The sequence below is a fragment of the Perca flavescens genome, chromosome 2 (genome assembly GCF_004354835.1).
Source record: "Perca flavescens isolate YP-PL-M2 chromosome 2, PFLA_1.0, whole genome shotgun sequence".
NCBI lineage: Eukaryota > Metazoa > Chordata > Actinopteri > Perciformes > Percidae > Perca > Perca flavescens.
Genome location: NC_041332.1, coordinates 43,375,264 through 43,396,329, shown reverse-complemented (window position 1 = coordinate 43,396,329; position 21,066 = coordinate 43,375,264). Strand labels below are relative to the sequence as shown.

General features: G+C 40.2%; 1 protein-coding gene across 1 annotated transcript in view; it reads left to right on the top strand.

The window, feature by feature from the left end:
- sorcs1 (sortilin-related VPS10 domain containing receptor 1) overlaps positions 1 to 21,066 on the top strand; it is a 171,403-nt gene that overhangs the window by 121,383 nt on the left and 28,954 nt on the right. The window contains exons 11-16 of the mRNA XM_028589998.1: positions 3,624 to 3,726; positions 7,362 to 7,438; positions 8,915 to 9,006; positions 11,448 to 11,555; positions 15,162 to 15,279; positions 18,285 to 18,418. Of these exons, the coding sequence (XP_028445799.1) occupies positions 3,624 to 3,726; positions 7,362 to 7,438; positions 8,915 to 9,006; positions 11,448 to 11,555; positions 15,162 to 15,279; positions 18,285 to 18,418 (632 nt within the window). The remainder of the gene's footprint in view (positions 1 to 3,623; positions 3,727 to 7,361; positions 7,439 to 8,914; positions 9,007 to 11,447; positions 11,556 to 15,161; positions 15,280 to 18,284; positions 18,419 to 21,066) is intronic.

Genomic DNA, 21,066 nt, shown 5'->3' with positions numbered 1-21,066 from the left:
TAACTGAAAGAACACCAGAAACTGGATTGTTTGTGTTTGTTTTTGCATCACTGTTGTGTGTTGTTCATCAGAATTTAGTCTTCATTTCTTCATATAACATTAGTTTGAAAATGATGGATTCATATCAGTCTGTATAAAACGTTGTAATGTTAAGTACAATGTTATCACTATAGTAAAAACAGATCTAGAATAATTTGCTCCTTAAATAGCAGTTTTTTTTAATGAATACAAAGCAAACTGAACAGAAAAAACAAGCATTTTCTTTTCTTTTCTTTTCTTTTCTTCCAGTTGAGAATGAAGGGCTCGACCAATGCTGCATCATAGCAGCAGAGTCTTATCACCAGCCCATGAAAGCTAGAAGTCACCCTGCTGCTCCAGATCTACCTACTGTATGACTGGCTACAGACTACAACCATCTGCAACATCATCAACAGCTGCAATTAAAGTCTCTTGGGGTCATATGGGACTCGGTTGTTCTCCATACTGCATCGTACACTATATTATTTTTCTGTTTTGTTATATTAGTAGTCTACAGACAACACTAAGTATCATTACTTAATCACAGTATATATTATTCTGGTGTACACTGTTGATGTGACTCACTGCTATTGATTATACGTCACTTTAGCTTGCTACTACCTCATAACTTTGCCTTAATTGCTCTTGTTTAGTTAATTTATTTTCTACTAGTTATATATACCTCCTATTTAATTCAATTATTCTATAACTTGTGTTGCAATACCTGAATTATCCCTCTTGTGAACACTAGGCTTATCTTATCTTTATTTTAGTTCATATCATAACCCTGCTCACAAACTCACCTGTACCTGGGTCATCAGTTTGCCAATATCAATGTTCCTGCTACAGTAAATCCTACAGGCAAAGTGTACTGCTTCACAGGAGTATGAACCATACGCTTTTTAGGTTTTGTGTCAAATATTGTGCAGTTGGTTATGAATTACTTATTGTTTTGACAAGGTAAATTAGTGTGTCCACTCTGGTAAATTTAATTATACTGTTTTTAGATTTAGATTACAGAAAATGAAAAACCTATTTGCCTTGATAAGGGTTTTAATTTGTTGCAAGTATGAACATGGCTTTAATAATCTTATTGCTCTGAAAAACAACAATGATTTAAGAAATATCAGTGATACTTAACATTTATTAATTGATTGTTTATGTGTGCAGACATTACAGGCACCTATTCATGTAAGCAGAGAACAAAATAGTTTGTTCTCTCTTTTATCACTTGGATTATGCAGGTGATGGTGCAGAAACAGGTGAAGTCCTTGTAGATCTCTGGCACTTTGAGGACAGACCGATCCAGCAACTCTCCACTGTTGTCTTTGTATAGTGTGCTCCTATTTAAAACAAATTCATAGACATCAACACATAAGGTATTAGGTGTACATAGCTTTCTTTAACATCATTACTATCTTACCTTACCTTACCTTCTCTGCTTTGGATGTGTGGACATCACAGTAATTGTCTCTCCTGGGCCTTGTTGTGCACCCTGTGAATTTAAGCAAGAAAGAAATGATAAGTGTATGTAACATGATTTTACAATTAAATTATTATCAGACTTGCCAACGTACTTGGTTTGTGCCACTAATGCCTGCCCTCTGCACACAGGTGAGTACAGGGGGAACCAATGGGATTTTGCGTTTGGAGTAATGTACTGACTGGAACAACACAGTAGTGTGGTTGTACAACACTGGTCCATGCACACGGTGCAGCTCAACAGGGGTACTTCAGCCCCACCTGGAAGAAGGGAAACTGAAACAAAATACTTGTTTTTTTCTGTTCAATTTGCTTTGTATTGATTTCATAAGGGTAAAAATAAATAACTGCTATTTTAAATAGTGTTTTATTATAGGAATTGTACTTACAACTTTCTATACAAATGTTATTGTTAAAATAATGTTATAAGAATTTAGAACATCTGAAAAACATGCAACAGTGATGTAAAAACTGATACAAACAATCCAGTTTCTTTTGTTTTTCAGTTATATTACAGTTTAGGTTTTACAATTGCCTCTAACATGTCTGAAATTAGCCAAACCCCCAGGAACATGGTTAACCAAACGAGGAAAATTTACAAAGTGGGGTCATTAAATACCAGTTGTAAATACACACATACTGTCCGTCATATGTCGTTCATATATACTAATAATAAAGCGATGGACGGCGGGGTTAAATAAACTTGGGTTACAGACCCATGTTTACATAGGAGCCGGCCGCAACGAATGTTCTCACATAAAACGAACGCACCCTCAACGGGGCAGGGATCATTTCATTGGTCAACACTACACCTGGCATTCTATTGGTTGTGGAATTTTGATAGTGTTGTAACAGAAAAATCCAAGCGAGCAGGAGAGATCCGAGAGCAGCAGATTTGCAAGCGCGCAGAATCAGGCTGAGTGCGAGGAGAAGGTTCAAAGCTGAGAGCAGGAAATCTGTCCACAGAACAACATATCAAGTTTGAGCACAAAGTTTGAGCACAAGCAGAGCAAATCCAAGCGCGAGCATGACCATTTGAGTGTGAGAGCAAGGTTTTGAGGGAAATTATTACAAAATCTGAACGTAATATCAGTGAGAAATGCTCTCAAATTGAAAGAATGCGCTCTTGAATAAAGATAGGAATATAACTCCATATTGGTGGAAGTAATTACACATGAATGAGCACATATTTGTGAAAGAACAAAGGGATTTTTGCTAAGAATCAACTCAAAAAATTACACAATACCATGAAGACATGCATACTAGGACTACAGTTGAAAATTTGCCAAATGGCTAACACTGGAGCATTTACAGAAATATTGATTAATGTGCATTGTCCTAATCAAATAAAAACACGTACTTACTTACTTACAATGTATGGTTTAAGGGGCACCAAAACTTTTTCCATGCAGTTAAAACACGGAATAAATAACAAATTCATAATACTAACCATTAAACTCTGAATGAACTCCAGCCGTCTTCTCTGCGGGGAAAAAGATTGATGTGGGAAAAAGCAACTTCTTCTTCTGTGTGTTAATTAGGGGATCGCCAACCAAGTTTAAGGCGAGATACCACCACCTACATAACGATATTGGAGTGTGTAGAATAATCAATGGCATTCATTAATCTGCACGGAGGAGATATTCACAGTCGGGAAGTATGTGGCAGTCAACACTGTTTGTGTGGCGGGCTGCCACAAATATATATATATATATATATATATATATATATATATATATATATGTAATGTGTATGGGAAACACTGTAAAAAATAATCACCCTTTTTTTGCTAAACCAATTAGTGATTATGGGGCACGCCTTGCCTTCTACCCATATTATACAGTAATTTGTCAGGAAATGTCAGAGTTTTAATAAAGCTTCTAACAGCCCGTCACAACATGGCCTGCACTACTGGCATTTTGCTGGCTCGTAATGAGAATCGTGTCGTTAAAGGTTAACCCAATCAAAATAAATGGGGGGAAATGGTGTTTGTGATAAAACCGGTGACTTGGGAGGATGCTGCATCCAAGTCGATGCAACAGCTGTTTTATTCAGAAAAACATTTGCGATGGTTTTTAGTGTCATATTTTTTGATTACTGAGTTTGTGATTTCTTCTCTGCAGCCCTACTGTTCATTACATCTCCACCTTCAAGTGTCTGCCAATCCCTACACATCTGGAAACATAGCCAGCAGGGACTCGACGCCGGGGATCATCGTCGCTTCAGGTGGGTGAGAGGGAATCTCTTTTGAGTGACATGTTGGTTCTCTTTTCTCTCTCTACCTGGAGTTCTGGGGGGCCTTTGGAGCTTTTTGTTTTGTCTAATAGAATGAAACCTCTACCATGTGCTCACAGTTGTTTTTACATTTTTCTATTTTTTTAAAATAGACTTGCATTTTACTATTAAAAAACAAGTTCCATTGCAGAAAGCAAGTCTGTGACAAAGTGGGTGACATTCCCTGCACTCAGCACTTGTCCCTTGTGCTTGTCTACATACATTTGTCCACATTTATTTTACACATTGCTCTAGTTCTTTTCATATTGTATTCATTTTCAGTTTGCTATAATTTTACCATTGCTTTTGTGTAACATTTTAGCACTTCTTATCCCGGGTTTGTTTGTGTTAAAATTGTTAAATCTTTTACATTCAGTACTGGTTTAATTTAAAGCAAACATACAACCACAGTTAAAGGGTAGCTTCCGTTGTTTTCAACCTGGACCCTATTTTCCTATGTTTTTGTGTCTAAGTGACTGATGGGAACAACAATCTTTGACATTGGTCCAGTATTATGTGAGATCTCTGCAGTCGGGCAGCGGTGAAACAAGCTACAATGTAAGTTAATAGGACAATTATCCAGCTTGTATTTACCTTCACTAAAGTGCTTGTTTTGCCGCTGACAGACTCAGATTAATATTCTTATTATAAGTGTCTGACAACATTATGGAAAGGATTTCTAAGGAGGTGGACCTTTCTGTTAAACATAAAAACATCCGCGAAATTGCATTCGCTAAAGCCACCAGACTCCATGTAAATAAACCGTAATTTTAGCATCGTAAAATACACTTCACTCAAAGTCGACAGCAACAAAATAAAACTATGAAAAGCCGTTTTGGGTCGTCTTTCCACTTTTCCAACCATCACAACTCTAGTTTTTGTTGAAATAAACACATAGTTTACCGATTTACATGTGAAAATATGTTGGCTCTATACACGCTAAATGTATTGCTTTTTTAAATGGAGTCTGGCGGGTTTAGCGCTAGCGACTTCAGAGCTGTTTCTGGTTAAACAGAACCATCGCTACCTATCTCTATAGGGAGACTTTCCATAATGTGTCAGACACTTAGAATATTAATCTGAGCGATTCAGTGGCAAATAAAACCAAATGAATCAAACTGACGATGCACATTTGCCCCATAGGGTTACCTTGCAGCCCTGTCTGTGGCTGCCGGTTACAGAATTGACACTTAATACTGGACCAATGTCAAAGATTGTTGTTCCCATCAGTCACTTAGACACAAAAACATAGGAAAATAGGGTCCAGGTTGAAAATAAAAAAACAGTATTTACCCTTTAAAGCAATCACACAACCACAGTTATGTTTGGTTAAGTTGCAGGTTTGAATAGTTTGTTTCTTCAGGAATGTTTGGGGAAGAGCCACCGAGCATTTTATTCTAAAAGAACGTTGAAATGGTTTATTGTATGGTTTGCTTCAACAAAGGAGACCCGTCATGGTTTTTTCCCTGGTTGTGTTTTTATTGGCAGTGACATTCACCATCGGGTAGTGGATCTCCTTCTTGAAGTTTCTTTTCTCCATCCATGGTTGCAGTAGATATGTTACGCTAATTTAAAGAGACAAATACAACAAAAATCACTTAGGCAGACAAAGGAAAAAAAAAATATGCCTCCTTCAGTTTGCTGAAAATCTTGGCACTCAACATTTCAGTGGAGTGACATTTCCCATATGGCACTGCAGCTCGGAAAGTTTGCGAGATTTTTCTCTTTACTTCTGTTTTCAATAGTTTGTCCCTGTTGAGCATCAGTAAACGACTCCCATAGGCATCTGAAGACATGCATGTATTAGCTCACCTTTAAACAGAGGGGAAATGACAAAACAAAAAACTATATAATCCTTGTGTTTTAGGCCTGAGAAAGCAAAGATTCTCATTGACTCAGCGGGGAGAAAGCAAAGAAAAAGAGGAAAATGAGATCAGTAGGCCCCCAGGTGAATTCACACCTCAGTGATATTTACTCCTGCATGGACCGGCTCAGTCAATAACGCATCAGTGCACGCCTCGGGTGTCTGGACAAGGTGTCTGTACCTTTGTGAGACATTGTAAATTAAACAGGTTTCAGGGATGTGGGAATAAAACAACCGACTGATTTTTGTTTGATCTCTGTCCTTATTCCAGCTACAAAATGGCCCAAAAGAATTAACAGAGTGAGAGGAAATGTGGAATTGTTTTATAATTAGCTAGTAAAGTAACCAGCACAGTTATTGTGGCTTTTGCTTCCACTTGCAATTCTCGCAAAAGGGCCAATTCTGTCATTTGACATCGTGAGCCTAGGAACGATGGCTAGAACTACAAAAATAAGACCGAAGTTGTAAGTTTTGGTTTCAAAAACGTATGCCTACCATCCACTAGAAGACTTTGAAAAGACTACAGTCTGACACCATCTGACCTCTAAAGACAATCATCTCACATCTAACATCAAAGACTTATAATATGTAAAGACTGGGGATCTTCAAGGGATACGCCACCGTTTGTTGAAATGGGTCTTATCACGGTCTCCTCTAGCTGGAGATAGGTGGGCCAACGCATTTTTTGTGCATGCATTGTTTTAGTCTGGTGCAACACCGGCAGCGCTGCCGCTAGTTAGCTTAGCGTAGTGAATGGAATCCTATGTTAGCATGTTGTGAGTAAAAGTGAGCCAACAAAAGACAAAAAAACCACCTAATTACTTGCACTGAGACAAAAAATGCGTTGGCCCACCTATCTACAGCCAGGGGAGACCGTGATAAGCCCTATTTCAACAAACAGTGGCGTATTCCTTTCAGGGTCACACATTGCAAGACTACAACTAGATACTTTTTTAAATGTAACCAAGCTAGTTAAGTTAGCTACCGCTAGCGTTAGCTGGTAACTTAAGGGAAAGCCAGGAGTCTCGACCAAGCATGTCTAAATATGACGCTAAAGGAGACCTTTTTGCGTTAATAACAAACGCCAAAGGCACCTAACCAAGCGTCGCTTTTTGACGCGATGGGAGTGAGAATGTGTTGCTTGACCTCTCTCAAATGCCATTTCCTTTCTACTACCAGTTCTAGTGCTACTATAATGCATAAAGTTGGCGGTTTGTGGGTCGGTTCGCATGGTTAATTAACAGTGCGGATCGGCTCACAAATGTAAGGCAAATAGTTTCTCCAGGAGGCCTCAGACAACCATGCCTCTGAAACACTTTCAGCAGTACTTTCCAGCTTCGTGTTTAACCACCTGGCACCAATTACAGGACAAATTAAAGCAATTAAAGCAGTCTGCACAGCATTAGGAAGGCTTGTCTTAATATGGTCAGAACTGCTGAAAAGATGAATACAGTAATGTGGATTTATTGGTTAATTTAGGGGTATGGGCAAATGTCGCAGTGCACAGTCAATCTTCTGGAGCACTGTAATTATAGCCTCAGCGTGCAGCTGCAGGCTGGGGCCCCCTGCTGTATCACTATTACTACTGTCTAAAGGCTCTTTGTGAAATTTGGCATTTATTTAATCTCAAATAGAATTAATTTCCTGTTTCTGCATTATGCAATATCCTCACCTCAAACCCTTACCGTAGTTTGTCTTCTGTGTGTCTGTCTCCCACCGCCAGGCTCCATCGGCTCGGAGCTGTCCAGCACCAATGTCAGTGTGTTCGTCGCCTCGGACGCAGGAAACACATGGAGACAGGTGAGGAGGCTTTTGTTCTCGCACTTTCTCGGTTTCCAATGCAGCGGGTGAATGACATTTAAGTGCCGATGTTGCTAGGAGACTCGCTGTCAGCTTCTGCGGTGCGCTACTGACTGGAGAATGAACGAACGCTGAGAGTTCGTCGAACATTTAGGAGGCCCTATCGGGCTGTTTAGTTTCATTCCACTGTTTGACTGGATGCCAACTAGCAGCTTTTTCATAATTTTAACAGGGTTAGGGCTAGAAGGGGGGCATGGGGTGGCACTGGCCCCCACCTGAAATATGAAAAAATCCTGGAATCGGCCCTGAATTACAATTTGGAGTGTATCGTGTTAAAAAAAAAGAGATTTCCAGTATACCTCTGCTGGATTACACCTTGTCCTGTTAAACAGTTTACAAGGTGCTTTGACGGACAAAGCAAGGCAACAGCAGGATATCCAGAGGTCAATACAACAACAGAGAGCTGAACAGTGGGCCCCAACAACAGCAAGAAAAAAATGTGGGTTAATAAAAACAAGAGAAAAGACTCAAAACATAGCAGAGCAGACAAAATCAAAAACAATAAAAAACATGACAAATTTAATAATGCAAATAAAATAATAATATAATATATGTAATATATTAATATGTTTAACATTAAACCATGATTTATAAAATCATGCCGACAATTATTATTTGAATAGCTTAGTGTTCCAGGAAAAGATATATGTACTGTATACAGGCTTTATTCTGCCCTACACGTTATTGTGGGCCCAGTTTAATATGCAACTTCATTTTAAACAATATATGCAGTAAGGGGTCCCTGCTCCATCTCTCTCAGTTAAGGGGTCCTTGGCTTAAAAAACGTTTAAAAAAAAGACCCCTGCACTAATTTTTTAGCAATAATTAATTTTTGACTTTAACGTCTAGTGTCATTAAGGTTCTATTACTGCTGTTGGCTGAGATCAGCTTCCAGTTATTATACACACATTTATACTGCAGCCATTATGCAGAAATATTATTACCGACTCACACCTTATAATACATTTTTCCATTAATGTGCCCAATTGAATCATATCGGCTCTCCATATAGATCGGACTGACCTGCTGTGGCCTCACTAGAACTATCCTCCTCCTCACTCGCTCTCTGACTCTGACTATAAAGCCTTTTAAATCCTTACACAGAGTACACCACGCAGAGCTTTTTAAGGTTGATAATCAAATACAATTTTAAGAGTTGTTTGATCCAGTCCCTGCATACAGTACCTGTAGGTGGCCTCACCTCACTTGATCCTGGCGCTTTCAATTCATCGGGGGGGGGCGGAGCTTGTTTCTAATTAAAAACAGCAATGAAAAGTAACATTTCAAAGGCTGGTGTAGCAAGTAGCACTTGGCTTCCCTGAATGATACAGCGTGGGTGTGTGCAGACGTGTTGGACATGCACGCGGGTAACGAGCCACTGCAGAGTGAGCCCTCTCTCTCTTTCTGTCCCTGCAGATCTTCGACGAGGAGTATGCTGTGCTATATCTTGACCAGGGAGGAGCCTTAGTCGCAATAAGACACACTCCGCTTCCCATCAGACACCTGTGGTGAGTCATTGTGACAGAGACGTCACCTGTCGCAGTAATACTGACTCCTTAGGAGGCAGCCCCAAGTCTTAAAGCTACAGTGTGTAAGAGTTACTCCCATCTAGCGTTGAGATCATATATCGCAATCAACTCTCTCTCGCCACGCAGTATTGCAGCTACGGTAGCCTTCACGCTTCAAAAAGCGAAGGTGTACAAAAGGCCGTCTATCAGCCGTCCTTGTTGGAGTTCATACGTTCTCTTAATACATCCATGAGTTCATGTCGGAGAGAGGCGCGGACACCACGAGTGGGCACGCTCCCCACCCGACGGAAAGGAGAGAGAAAGAAAAGGAGACTGCTGCGGTCCAGAGGATAATTAACTAGTTGGGATTTGGTGTGGTCCTCCAAAGCAGCTCCAATGTTCACTCTTTTTCCGGTCTCTTGCTCTTTTCAATATCCATTTTCTTTTTCTGGGCGAAGAAGAGTTTTTTTTGATTTTGAATACGTGTGGTCCTCCATGTTTCCTTCTTTAAACTTGCCGGGCCCGGGAAGCGACGATACCCATTAGCAGCAGCTATGAGTCGAAAACGCCAAAGGTGGAGCAATATAGTCTGTATGTCCCTTACCGGCTAACGTATTTCAAGATGGCGCATCATTATGGAGCGTCTACCCCAGTTCATGCAAGCGCAAGTGTAAAATTCCAAGCCAATAGGAATACTTGAAATTGATGGTGGTGGTCAATATTCATGAAAAAGGACAAGTTTGTGAACGGGCAACACAGATTTCAATAATGAACAACTACAAATGTTACACACTGGGGCTTTAAAGCTATAGTGTGTGTAGTTTCTGTCTCCCCCATGAGGAATTCTAAGTAATGACAACAAAATTGTTGGCGCGTCACCCAACGTCACCCGTCCTCCACACAGTTGCTAGTAGCCGAGGAGGACACAGAGGATTAAAATAAAACATGATGGACTCTTCAGAAGAGGTCATTATCTTCGCTCGATTTTCTGCGTGCGAAAGTCACCGGACGACACCATTTTGTAAACATAGCCATACTGACAAATCCAGAGAGAGTTTTGTGGAGATGATAGTCTTAACTTATTAACTTTGTAGCACCTCATTTGGCAGCGGCTTTTAAAAACAGTTACGCACTACAGCTTTAAGTAAGTCAAACAGGCAAAGGAATACTGCATGTCTTCTAACTGGGGGGACGATAGCCTATTATTCTGGTTAGAAAAGTCTGCTTTGACAATTGTCATTCAATTTCACCTCTCCGTGTTTAGAGCCATAATGAGTCTAGCTTCTACTTATCAGTGAGTATGTTTACATGCACACTAATATTCCACTATTATTCCGAATATGACTAGGTCATGTAACCACCACATTTCTGTTTGGATATTCTGAATTTCCAAATTTAGCATTTTACGATTAAGACATGTGGGACATGCTGGTGTTATTCTGGCTTTAAAAACATTCTTTCGATATATTTACATATTTTACTGCAGTTTGTGACAGTTTACGGAAAGTTTACTGAAAGTTTACGGCCTCTTGCCTGTGTTCTGCTTACGGTCAGCTCTGTGCGTTGCTATGGTTGATGTACACAAACCACCCAGCCAACAGTTTGCAGGGCTGCAGTAGAGTTTTTATTTTTATTTGTTACGGTTTTTCAAATATACATTCAAATCGTCAAAATGTTGGCACAAGAAACAACAGTATTCACAAATACAAAACTGCTACAGCTATGTGGCTAAAGTTAATATTTCACATTCACAGCATGAAATCAGATAACAGCTGCCTTATCATCTTTAAGTTTGAGGTTGACACTATCAGGTACATTTCATTGTGTTTTAAGGAAAATGAAAACCTCCTCCATTCTGACAAATGAAAAAAAAAAAAATTCCATGTCCCTTTAGGGGCTCCGTAGATTTGCATAAATTGATTGTTATTGTTAGTTTTTTATTGAGTGGTTTTAAATTTGATTCCAGATTTGTTTTTTAAAGAGTTATAGGACGGCAATTTCATGTGGTAGAGATGCATGCCTAAAAGAAAAGAAGGAGAAACACACCTACTTCTAAACATTGTGAAAGACTTGAATAGCAACAGGTTTTTGGATATGTGCTAACATTGCAACGCCGACGTTTTCAAGAAGCTGGTTGAAGGAATGAAAGAGGGAGGCTGTGTTCGCACGCTCCAACAAGTCCGCCACCAGTTGATACAATTTGACACTGCTTCATGTAAACTGGAATAACAGTGGAATGGTCACTTTCATAAGCCATGTAAACAGCTTAGTTGGAATAGTGTCTTTTTTGGAATTGGGGGAAAAACAGAATATCGTGTGTGTAAACGTAGTCGGTGTTCACTGAGCAGAATATGAAATAAAGTTGTTAAACAACTCTTGGGGGGGGGTCAGCGTTGAGTCAGCGTTGGTGCCCTGTGCAACGGGGCTGTTTGTGTTCCCAGGTTGAGCTTTGACGAAGGACTGCAGTGGAACAAGTACAGCTTCACCAACACGCCTCTGTTCGTGGACGGGGTGCTGGGAGAGCCTGGGGAGGAGACTCTCATCATGACGTGAGTGACAAGAAATTGTCTACATGGAAATCTATTAATCACACGGACAAATGAAAGTAACAACAGCCTCTGTGTGTGTGTGTGTGTGTGTGTGTGTGTGTGTGTGTGTGTGTGTGTGTGTGTGCTCTCATCTGCCCTAACCCATGCATCTACAGTATATCTAAGCCTGCCCGATTCAGCGGTCCTGACTGCTGACTGTCTGTTTTCCTTTTTCATGAATAAAAAAAAGATTTCTCTCAAGGTCTACCCAACATCAAAACTGGCTGTCCCCAGATTATGATCACAGGAGATCAATGCCTTTTAAAAAGGCAGCCGACGACGGCGCGACTGGACATTTGAAGAACATGAAGGAAAATGATCAAAAGTGATCACAAAAATTGCCAGAGAAAACAAGACAAGAAACTTTGGTTGAAAAAAGTTTTAACAGGGAAGAGCAGTTGGTTCCATTCGCCGTGTCTTCAGAAAGCAGATTTATGAAGATTCCTTTTTGTGTTCTTTCACATTTATTATTAGAATAGCCCAGAGCTGGCGTGCGTGCATACGGAATGACACAGCAGTACTCCCATATTGCAGCAGAGATTTAGGACTTTGGGACGTGTTATGAAAGGGTTCGCACAGCCATTACATCAATGTTTCAAGACACCTGCCACAAATGACAGACTGACAGTCGGCTCTGCAGTCAGCTCTACAGGAGAGTGATAGGGCGCAGCTGGAGAGACCGAGAGGGGGAGAGAGAATAGGAAAATGCACAGCGACAGTCTCCAAGAGAACAAAATAGAGTCGGGAAAAGGGGCACTGTAAAGACAATGGTGGCAGGGAGAATGATTTCTCGAGAACGGAGCCTCTCAGCTGGCAGACACGCCATTAGTTCTCATAAGACCATCATGCACTGTTTTCTTATCAATTTGTACTCATTTTTACAGTAAGTGCCTGTCATGGTCGGGTGCCTCCAGAACTAATTGACAAATTGATTGTGATAAATATGCTGTGGTATGAATGGTGAGGGAGGTCATTGCAGAAAAGCACACCCACTCAATTTAGCCCGGAGATGGAATATTTTATCTGTTTAGTCTTGTAACCTTGGATTCTGTTCTGTTTTGGACCATTGAAATATATGGATATTTATTATGATTTCAGAAGAAATAAGTTAATGCTTTTCAATAACATATCAGTTCAAACTTGCAATACAAAGAGGGAAGGGGGAAAAAAAACTTAAGATGCACTGTAAGGATGCCAGATTGAGCATTACAGCCCAGGCTGGCACTTTTAACAAATCCTATGTAAAATCCAACACCAACAATGTGTTGAGGGGCCAGTATGCTCCGTCAAATTCCTTGTCACATGGTCAAACAGCTTTTAAAAATCACCTTTCTGACTGCATCCTGCATCTTCTATAAGTTACAACAGGTATAAACACTTTGTCTCCCAACGTGGTTGGGCAACACGTCATACAAACTAGTTCTTAGTCCATCTCTTGATACTCTACAACTACCCCACCCTGTCTGTGGCACTCAGCTCCAAGCCCATTGTTTCCAACAAGTCCTCCAAACCACAAGACCACATCGTTTTTTTTTTTTATTCCTACCCTATAATACGTCCCATAGGAGTGTTTTACAAATTAGCGCCCCTAGTGGTGGCAGGAAATACAACCCCAGGAGCGTTTTCTGTCCTCGTACCTAAATCAGTCAATCAATTTAGTTGTCATGTGAAATCATATTAAGTACAATTCCTCATACCTAAACTAAACGGTCGCGGTTTAAAAAATGTTGTTAACATCGTGAAACGGTCGCAGTTTGGTTAAGCTTTAGGCACAAAAAACGATGTGCTTAAGTTTAGAAAAGAGATTGTGGTTTAGGTTAGTACATCTGTTAGGTTACTTCACTTCCGTGCGTACGTACATGACGTAATTACACACGTGACTGAGCACTTGACGTAGTTCTGTCTGTTCCGTAAAGTTAAAACAACTTGCTGTTTACTTTTATTTTCAAATCTCCTTGGTGAAAATAATACCACGTCACATGACTTCCTGCTTTGCTCCCGTCATAATTACTACGACCACTAGAGGTCGCCACCTCACACTCAACGGTAAATATGAATCGTAATTGCTGCTCGTACAAACGACCTGTGGCGTCATTTTTCACTGTTCCATTGTTTTCTACTAAAGAACTTTCATTTTTAAGAACGTAAGAATGTACTAGCTTTCAATTCTCTGAATCACAGTCTTCCTCAACTGATTGAGTTTTTCATTTAAATAATAAAGGGAAAATGTACTTAAAGTAAAAAGAAAAAGAAAAATTCCCTCTGTGACCCCCCCCACCCCACCCCCCCCCCCCCATATGTACTTGTATTTACTGTTGTGTGGTTTGACTTATAACAACACATCATATTTTAAAAGCCTCGTCTTTTTACGTTTTGTATGTAAACAAAATTTACTAGTAGTAACTTAAACTGTCAAATACTTGTAGTGAATTAAAAAGTACAATAATTCCCTCTGAGATGTAGTGGAGCAGAAGTAGAATGAAAAGAATAGACTCCGGTAAAGTACAATTACCTCAAATGTGTACTTAAATGCAGTACCTGAGTAAATGTATTTAGTTACATTCCACCACTGGGAACAAACAGTGCATTTGTTGGGGGCTATTTTCAGCTGTGGATCGATGCACAATTGGTGCTCTCGTGAAAAATAATGGCACCGTGATGGTGTATAGGATCAACTTCTATAAACTCCAGTGTGTGTGTGTGTGTGTGTGTGTGTGTGTGTGTGTGTGTGTGTGTGTGTGTGTGTGTGTGTGTGTGTGTGTGTTACCTGATAAAATCAATGTTGTTGCTAGTATTTCATCCCTTGATTATAAGTGCATGCAGTCAAGTTACTTCTGATTTGCAGGTAAAACATTGTTTATTCTCTATTTAAGTGGCTTGATTAGTTCTTAATATTTGTATAACAGAGAAATGTTTGATTAAAGTTGAATCATCAATCTTTGAAATAAACTAAGTAGTTGCTGTAAACAAACAATCATTGAAAGAATGGGTACAGACAGTTTCACTTCAGTATATGGAGGCCCCCTTTTTAATATGCAGACATCGCTTAGGGATGCAAGTCCCCTCTTGGCAATTTCTTTAAAAAACATTTAAAAAAAAACTATTTTCAGTAATATTATAAAAAAAAGATCTTAAAAGTAAATGTTCTTTTCTATTTTTTTTTATTTTTTAAATGACCAGAAATAGAAGTCCACACTTGGTCGGTGTAGCCTGATAGTCCACTGTCGGTAATATAGTGTGTGTGTGTGTGTGTGTGTGTGTGTGTGTGTGTGTGTGTGTGTGTGTGTGTGTGTGTGTGTGTGTGTTCATGGTGATGAAGGAACATGTCACCCAGTGCAAGAGTGTGGTTCATTGATTTGTTTTTAACAGTTTAACAGTTTTTGGACAACAATGAAGCTCTATGGCACAGAGGAATAAGATATATCTTAATGATAGGATCAAGTCACTGTTGGGTTTGGTCTTATAGAATTAGTTGAAAATAGGAAAAACAGAAATATCAGCTAATCCTTCAACGTCTGCAGCCTGTTTTGTATATAACCAGCAGCAGCATGCGTGGCTGTTTTCCAGGATCTTCGGCCATGTCAGTCATCGCTCGGAGTGGCAGCTGGTGAAAATCGACTTCCGGTCCATCTTCAACAGGAGGTGTACAGAGGCCGATTATCAGACGTGGCACCTTCTGAACCAGGTACAGCCCATGCCAGCACGGAGATAAAGACTGTTTGTTGTTTATCACACAGCCTTAAAATATTTGTACCAGTTGGTGGAGAAATCTACATCTAAGTCTCAGATGGAAGAGAATCTTAAACTAGCTAGATTGTTTTATTAACAGCCAACATGCATTTTATGTGATATATTTTCTTATCAAATTACCCTTAAAGCAAGTGATGCATCACAATTTCTATTATATTTGGGATTTTTGATTTTTTATTTACTTAAAAAAAAATGGTTCCACTCAAAAAAATCTATTGCTCTGTCCAAAATATGTGTTAAAAATTGACAAAAAGAAATATATACATGTACGGAATACACATGTATGGGACACATGTGAAAAATGTATTTGAGTTCTGAGGTTTTAATTCAGAATTCTTAGGCTATATTAACATTGTTACGTTTTGATTTTTAAGCATTTGAGTTTTGAGCCATAAGTGATATCGGTGCACCAAGTGTTTTTATCTCCAGTAGAATAACTAATCTCTGTTTAAAATAACTCGCCCAAACCTCATATCTCATCAAGATCCTGGTATATTGGGCATAAACAGGAGGCAGTGTGGAGACTCCGCCCACTGCTGGTAGTTGCCATGGTAACGTTAGTAGCTTTAGTCTCAGAGAACAAGACGTCGTGACCGATAAGACCCAATCAGGAGGAGAAACGTTGGCGTCAGTGTCGGCGTTGCCAAAGGTCTCCGTTTTCAGCCATTGAGACTGCAACGCAAACCCACAGATTCCAAACCAAAACGGGTGAGAAGTGTTTTTGAATGTCTACAGTTTACCAAAACGTAAATGTAGCCTGAGAATAAAGTTAGAATTCTGAATTCTGACTTTTTTTTTTTTTTTACTTACAAACTAAACTACATACCTGCAAACTAGTCGCTTTTCGGCGAAAATCGCCCTTTTGAATGGGAAAATGTCATCCACGTGAATCGTGTTGATCCGAAGAGTTTTTTTTTTTTGGGGGGGGGGGAGTGTCCGACACCCAGTGCTGATACGGCACCGGTGCCTTAACAACCGTTATCTACCAGACCGAATAGCAACGCGGATTTCGGTGCCTTATTTAGGTGCCACTTAAATGCCCGCGCTTTTCTCTGAAGCTCCGAAAACGGACGTTAGAGAGAACTGAAACATCGGCGCACAGGATGCTAGTTACGGTAACACTACACTCCACCGCTTCTAAAGGGGAGGGTTGTATAGAGCTCAACAGTGTGGTTCCGGAAGTAAAAATCCCGTTGATTTTCTCCATAAGGATTTAGATTATCAGCCATGATGTCTAAACCATCCGAGGCAGACTGACCCCGAGCTACGTGGTTGTGTGTCCGATGTTTCTGCTCCTGTAGAAGCTGGAAGTCTGTATGAATCAACCTTGTTTTAAGAAAAACATATTTTATCCGCAATGTTATGGAGAAAAACTACAGTTTCCACAATCCTAAGCGTAACAGCAACGTCTCTGATTGGTCCAACTTGCTGTTACCATAGAAACGTTTACTGTACCTGCGAAACTGTGAACGGGTAGAGCGAGCTTCTACCATTGAAGTCTCTGATAGTTTCTGTACACAGTGTTGTACCTTTGCCTGTTTTGCCGTTTTCAAAATGTTTTTTTTGCGGCGAATCAAATGTGTTATGCTCACTATTCATCTCGTAGCTGATTGGCTTGGTTCCAGACTTAAAACTCTTTATATAAGCAATTTTCGAAACGTCAATGAAACAATTGAATATGGAAAAACGCTTCCGGAACCAGAGCTGTTAAAAAAGTGGGCGATCACTGTCGAGTTCCATTTGTTTGGCATTTGAGTTTAAATATCAACAATCTTTGCGCAGAATCACCTACAACACCTTTTTAAGATTTGGTTGATCAAACGCCAGGCTTCAGCCTCAGGCTAGTGTGTGATCAGTGGCTGCTTTAAGCCTGGCTGTACAGTGAGCGGACTGAAGCTCAGTCTCTGAGAGCACTTGTGCACTTTATCCAGCCATTCCTGCTGATGATCGGAGTGTACCGACTCTTACCCCCCTGCATACATTAAATTAAACCTGCCCAAAAAGCCATCAACCTGGCCGGGCCTGAAGCCGAGCCAGAGGCTCAGAGCGTGCCTTTATTCACCGCCGCGTTCTGTAATTGGTTCAGACACCCATATGCTCAGAGCAGGCTAATGAACAAAACATATAGCATGAAAGATGACAAGAGTCCAAGCCAATTACAGGGCTAAGCCGGCTAAATGTAGAGGTGCTGTAGGCTGCTGCGATAATAAACTGAACACTACAGTACCTCCAAAGAGAGGACAGTGTTTGTGTTAAAAAACCAGTGGGAAAGTGACGAACATTTTCAGAAGCTGGGAGTCTATTTGTGGATCCAGTCAGATTTTTTAAGCATCTCACTACTGACACCTAATGCACAAAGACAGAATGCCCCAGTCATAAAGAAGAGAGCAGCAGTGTAGCATGGAGGATACCGTGGAACAGGCTGATGTTATCTTCTCATCTTTTTTTTTTTTTTTGCACTCCAAAAACTCCTGATTTTATATTTACTTCAAACGCATAGATACCAAGGCTAAAAATGGATTTGGTGCTGGCAGCTTTTTTTGCGACTGCTTGTTCTCATTCGATAAACTTAATATCACAGATAAAAAAAATAAGATCTCTGAAAAAAGAACTCAAGCAGCCCATTCTCCAGTGTGACACTCGCAAGGCAGGAACAGTTGTTGAGTTTAGCACACCACACAGCACCAAGGCCATGAAAATATAACAGGAATGCACGGCGAGCGGAAGTTATGCGAGACAACGCCGCTTTTCACACACAGTGGGATGCATGTACACACACACACACACACACACACACACACACACTTACACACACACACACACACACAAACTTGCATCGTGTAAATTATTTAAATTATTTATGGTGGCAAGTTACAAAAAGCAGCTAATTTTTTTTAAAACTCTCTCCTCTCCCTTCGCTGCTGAAATATCTGCCCGCAGGGCGAGCCGTGCCTCATGGGAGTGAAAAGAATCTACCGGAAGCTGAAGCCCACGTCCAGGTGCGTTATGGGAAAAACATACTCTGTGTCCATGACGTCGGGCCCCTGTGACTGTACAGAGGCTGACTTTGAATGGTGAGTATACTTTCTTTTATCCTTTTTTTTTTTTTTTTTTTTTTAACTATAACATATCCAGTCCTGTTTGCATTCCCTTTGTGTTGTTGTTAAAGGGGAATTCTACCAAATTTTACAAAGCAAAGCCAGTTTACCTGTCATGATGAGTTAATCAGCCACGAACAGGTTGTATAATGTGCTCTGTGACTCCGCTGGAAGCTTTTTGAAATGTGAAAAAATAAACCTAATGAGGATTGGAGACTACACAGAGCCTGGGTTACAAACAGGAGCATGGAGTTTGAAATATGGGGGTGTTGACAAGGCACAGACGGTTTAATGAAGAGACGCATTTTAGCTACAGTATGGGGAACGTAAGATACAGGGTTCGGGGATTTTGATCTAAAAGTCAGGATATCTCGGCCTTGGTTGCTCCCATTTTGACTGTTCTATTTTGAATCTGTTTCTTGTGAGCCCCCAACTTTGTATATAAGAAATCAGTGATGCACTGTGTGTGCTGACGGATGTCACACAAATTGCAACTTTATAATGCTGCTGCCATTAAAACTTCAAACACTTCAGAAAGATTTTTCGAGTTGCCTAGCCACTCTCTGCAATTTCATTTTCTTGTCACAGCTGTTAAAGGTCCCATGACATGGTGCTCTTTGGATGCTTTTATATAGACCTTAGTGGTCCCCTAATACTGTATCTGAAGTCTCTTTTATATAGACCTTAGTGGTCCCCTAATACTGTATCTGAAGTCTTGTTTATATAGACCTTAGTGGTCCCCTAATACTGTATCTGAAGTCTCTTTTGTATAGACCTTAGTGGTCCCCTAATACTGTATCTGAAGTCTCTTTTATATAGACCTTAGTGGTCCCCTAATACTGTATCTGAAGTCTCTTTTATATAGACCTTAGTGGTCCCCTAATACTGTATCTAAAGTCTCTTTTATATAGACCTTAGTGGTCCCCTAATACTGTATCTGAAGTCTCTTTTATATAGACCTTAGTGGTCCCCTAATACTGTATCTGAAGTCTCTTTTATATAGACCTTAGTGGTCCCCTAATACTGTATCTAAAGTCTCTTTTATATAGACCTTAGTGGTCCCCTAATACTGTATCTGAAGTCTCTTTTATATAGACCTGTATTGAAGTCTCTTTTATATGGTCCCCTAATACTGTATCTGAAGTCTCTTTTATATAGACCTTAGTGGTCCCCTAATACTGTATCTGAAGTCTCTTTTATATAGACCTTAGTGGTCCCCCTAATACTGTATCTAAAGTCTCTTTTATATAGACCTTAGTGGTCCCCTAATACTGTATCTGAAGTCTCTTTTATATAGACCTTAGTGGTCCCCTAATACTGTATCTGAAGTCTCTTTTATATAGACCTTAGTGGTCCCCTAATACTGTATCTAAAGTCTCTTTTATATAGACCTTAGTGGTCCCCTAATACTGTATCTGAAGTCTTTTTTTATATAGACCTTAGTGGTCCCCTAATACTGTATCTGAAGTCTCTTTTATATAGACCTTAGTGGTCCCCTAATACTGTATCTGAAGTCTCTTTTATATAGACCTTAGTGGTCCCCTAATACTGTATCTGAAGTCTCTTTCCCAAAATTCAGCCTTGGTGCAGAATTACAGCCACTAGAGCCAGTCCCACAATGAGCTTTCCTTAGGATGTGCCATTTCTGTGTCTGTAGCTATTGAGGAAGAGGGGGGGCAAGGTGGAGGGTGGGGTGTTGCCTTGACCAACTGCCACTTTGTTCGTTTAAAAGCCATGATGTCTCTCTCTCTCATGGGCCAAATTCTCTGGGCGGGCAAAGCAGAGAAAGGGGAGGTAACTTTTCCCCTTATGACCTCACAAGGAGAAGATTCCAGATCGGCCCATCTGAGCTTTCATTTTCTCAAAGACAGAGCAGGATACCCAGGGCTCGGTTTACACCTATCACCATTTCTAGCCACTGGGGGACTATAGGCAGGCTGGGGGAACACATATTAATGTTAAAAAACTTCATCAAGTGAAATTTTCATGCCGTGGGACCTTTAAAAGCTCCTGTCTGTGGCACCCGGCCCTGGGCCTGTTGGTTCCTACTAAAGATGTACACTAATATAAATCCTTAGAAATGGCTCACAAATCAGTAGTTTGAAGGCTAAATGATTTCCTAAAACAGCTGGGTACTGTAGTTTTTAACAGGTGTATATAGCGCCTTTGTGGGTGAATTCCCATTTGCAGCACTAGTAAGAATCTCTTGTGTGTTGCGTTGTGGGACAATAGTGTACATAAAGAACACACAAAAAAATGATGTGTATTTACTCTGCATACTGACATCTAGGAGTGCATACTCTTTTTAACAATGAGTGTCAATTAATTCATCACCAGCCCGTGTAACAAATGGCTAAATCTGAGAAGTGCATTAATTCAGACAGTACACACATAATCCACATATTATATACAGATTGTATAGTCTCACATTGCCAGACCCTCCACCACAGCACTGCGGAGGAAGGTCTGGCTAGTCCACACAGCATTCCTGGATAAGAGATAAACGTGCTCTGGTTTATTGGCATTTCTTTAAACCCAGTTTAGAATGCCAACACAAAGAAAGCGGAAAGTGAGGGACATCCGGCCGAAAATTAGGGACATCCGGTGGCACCGGAACAATCCGG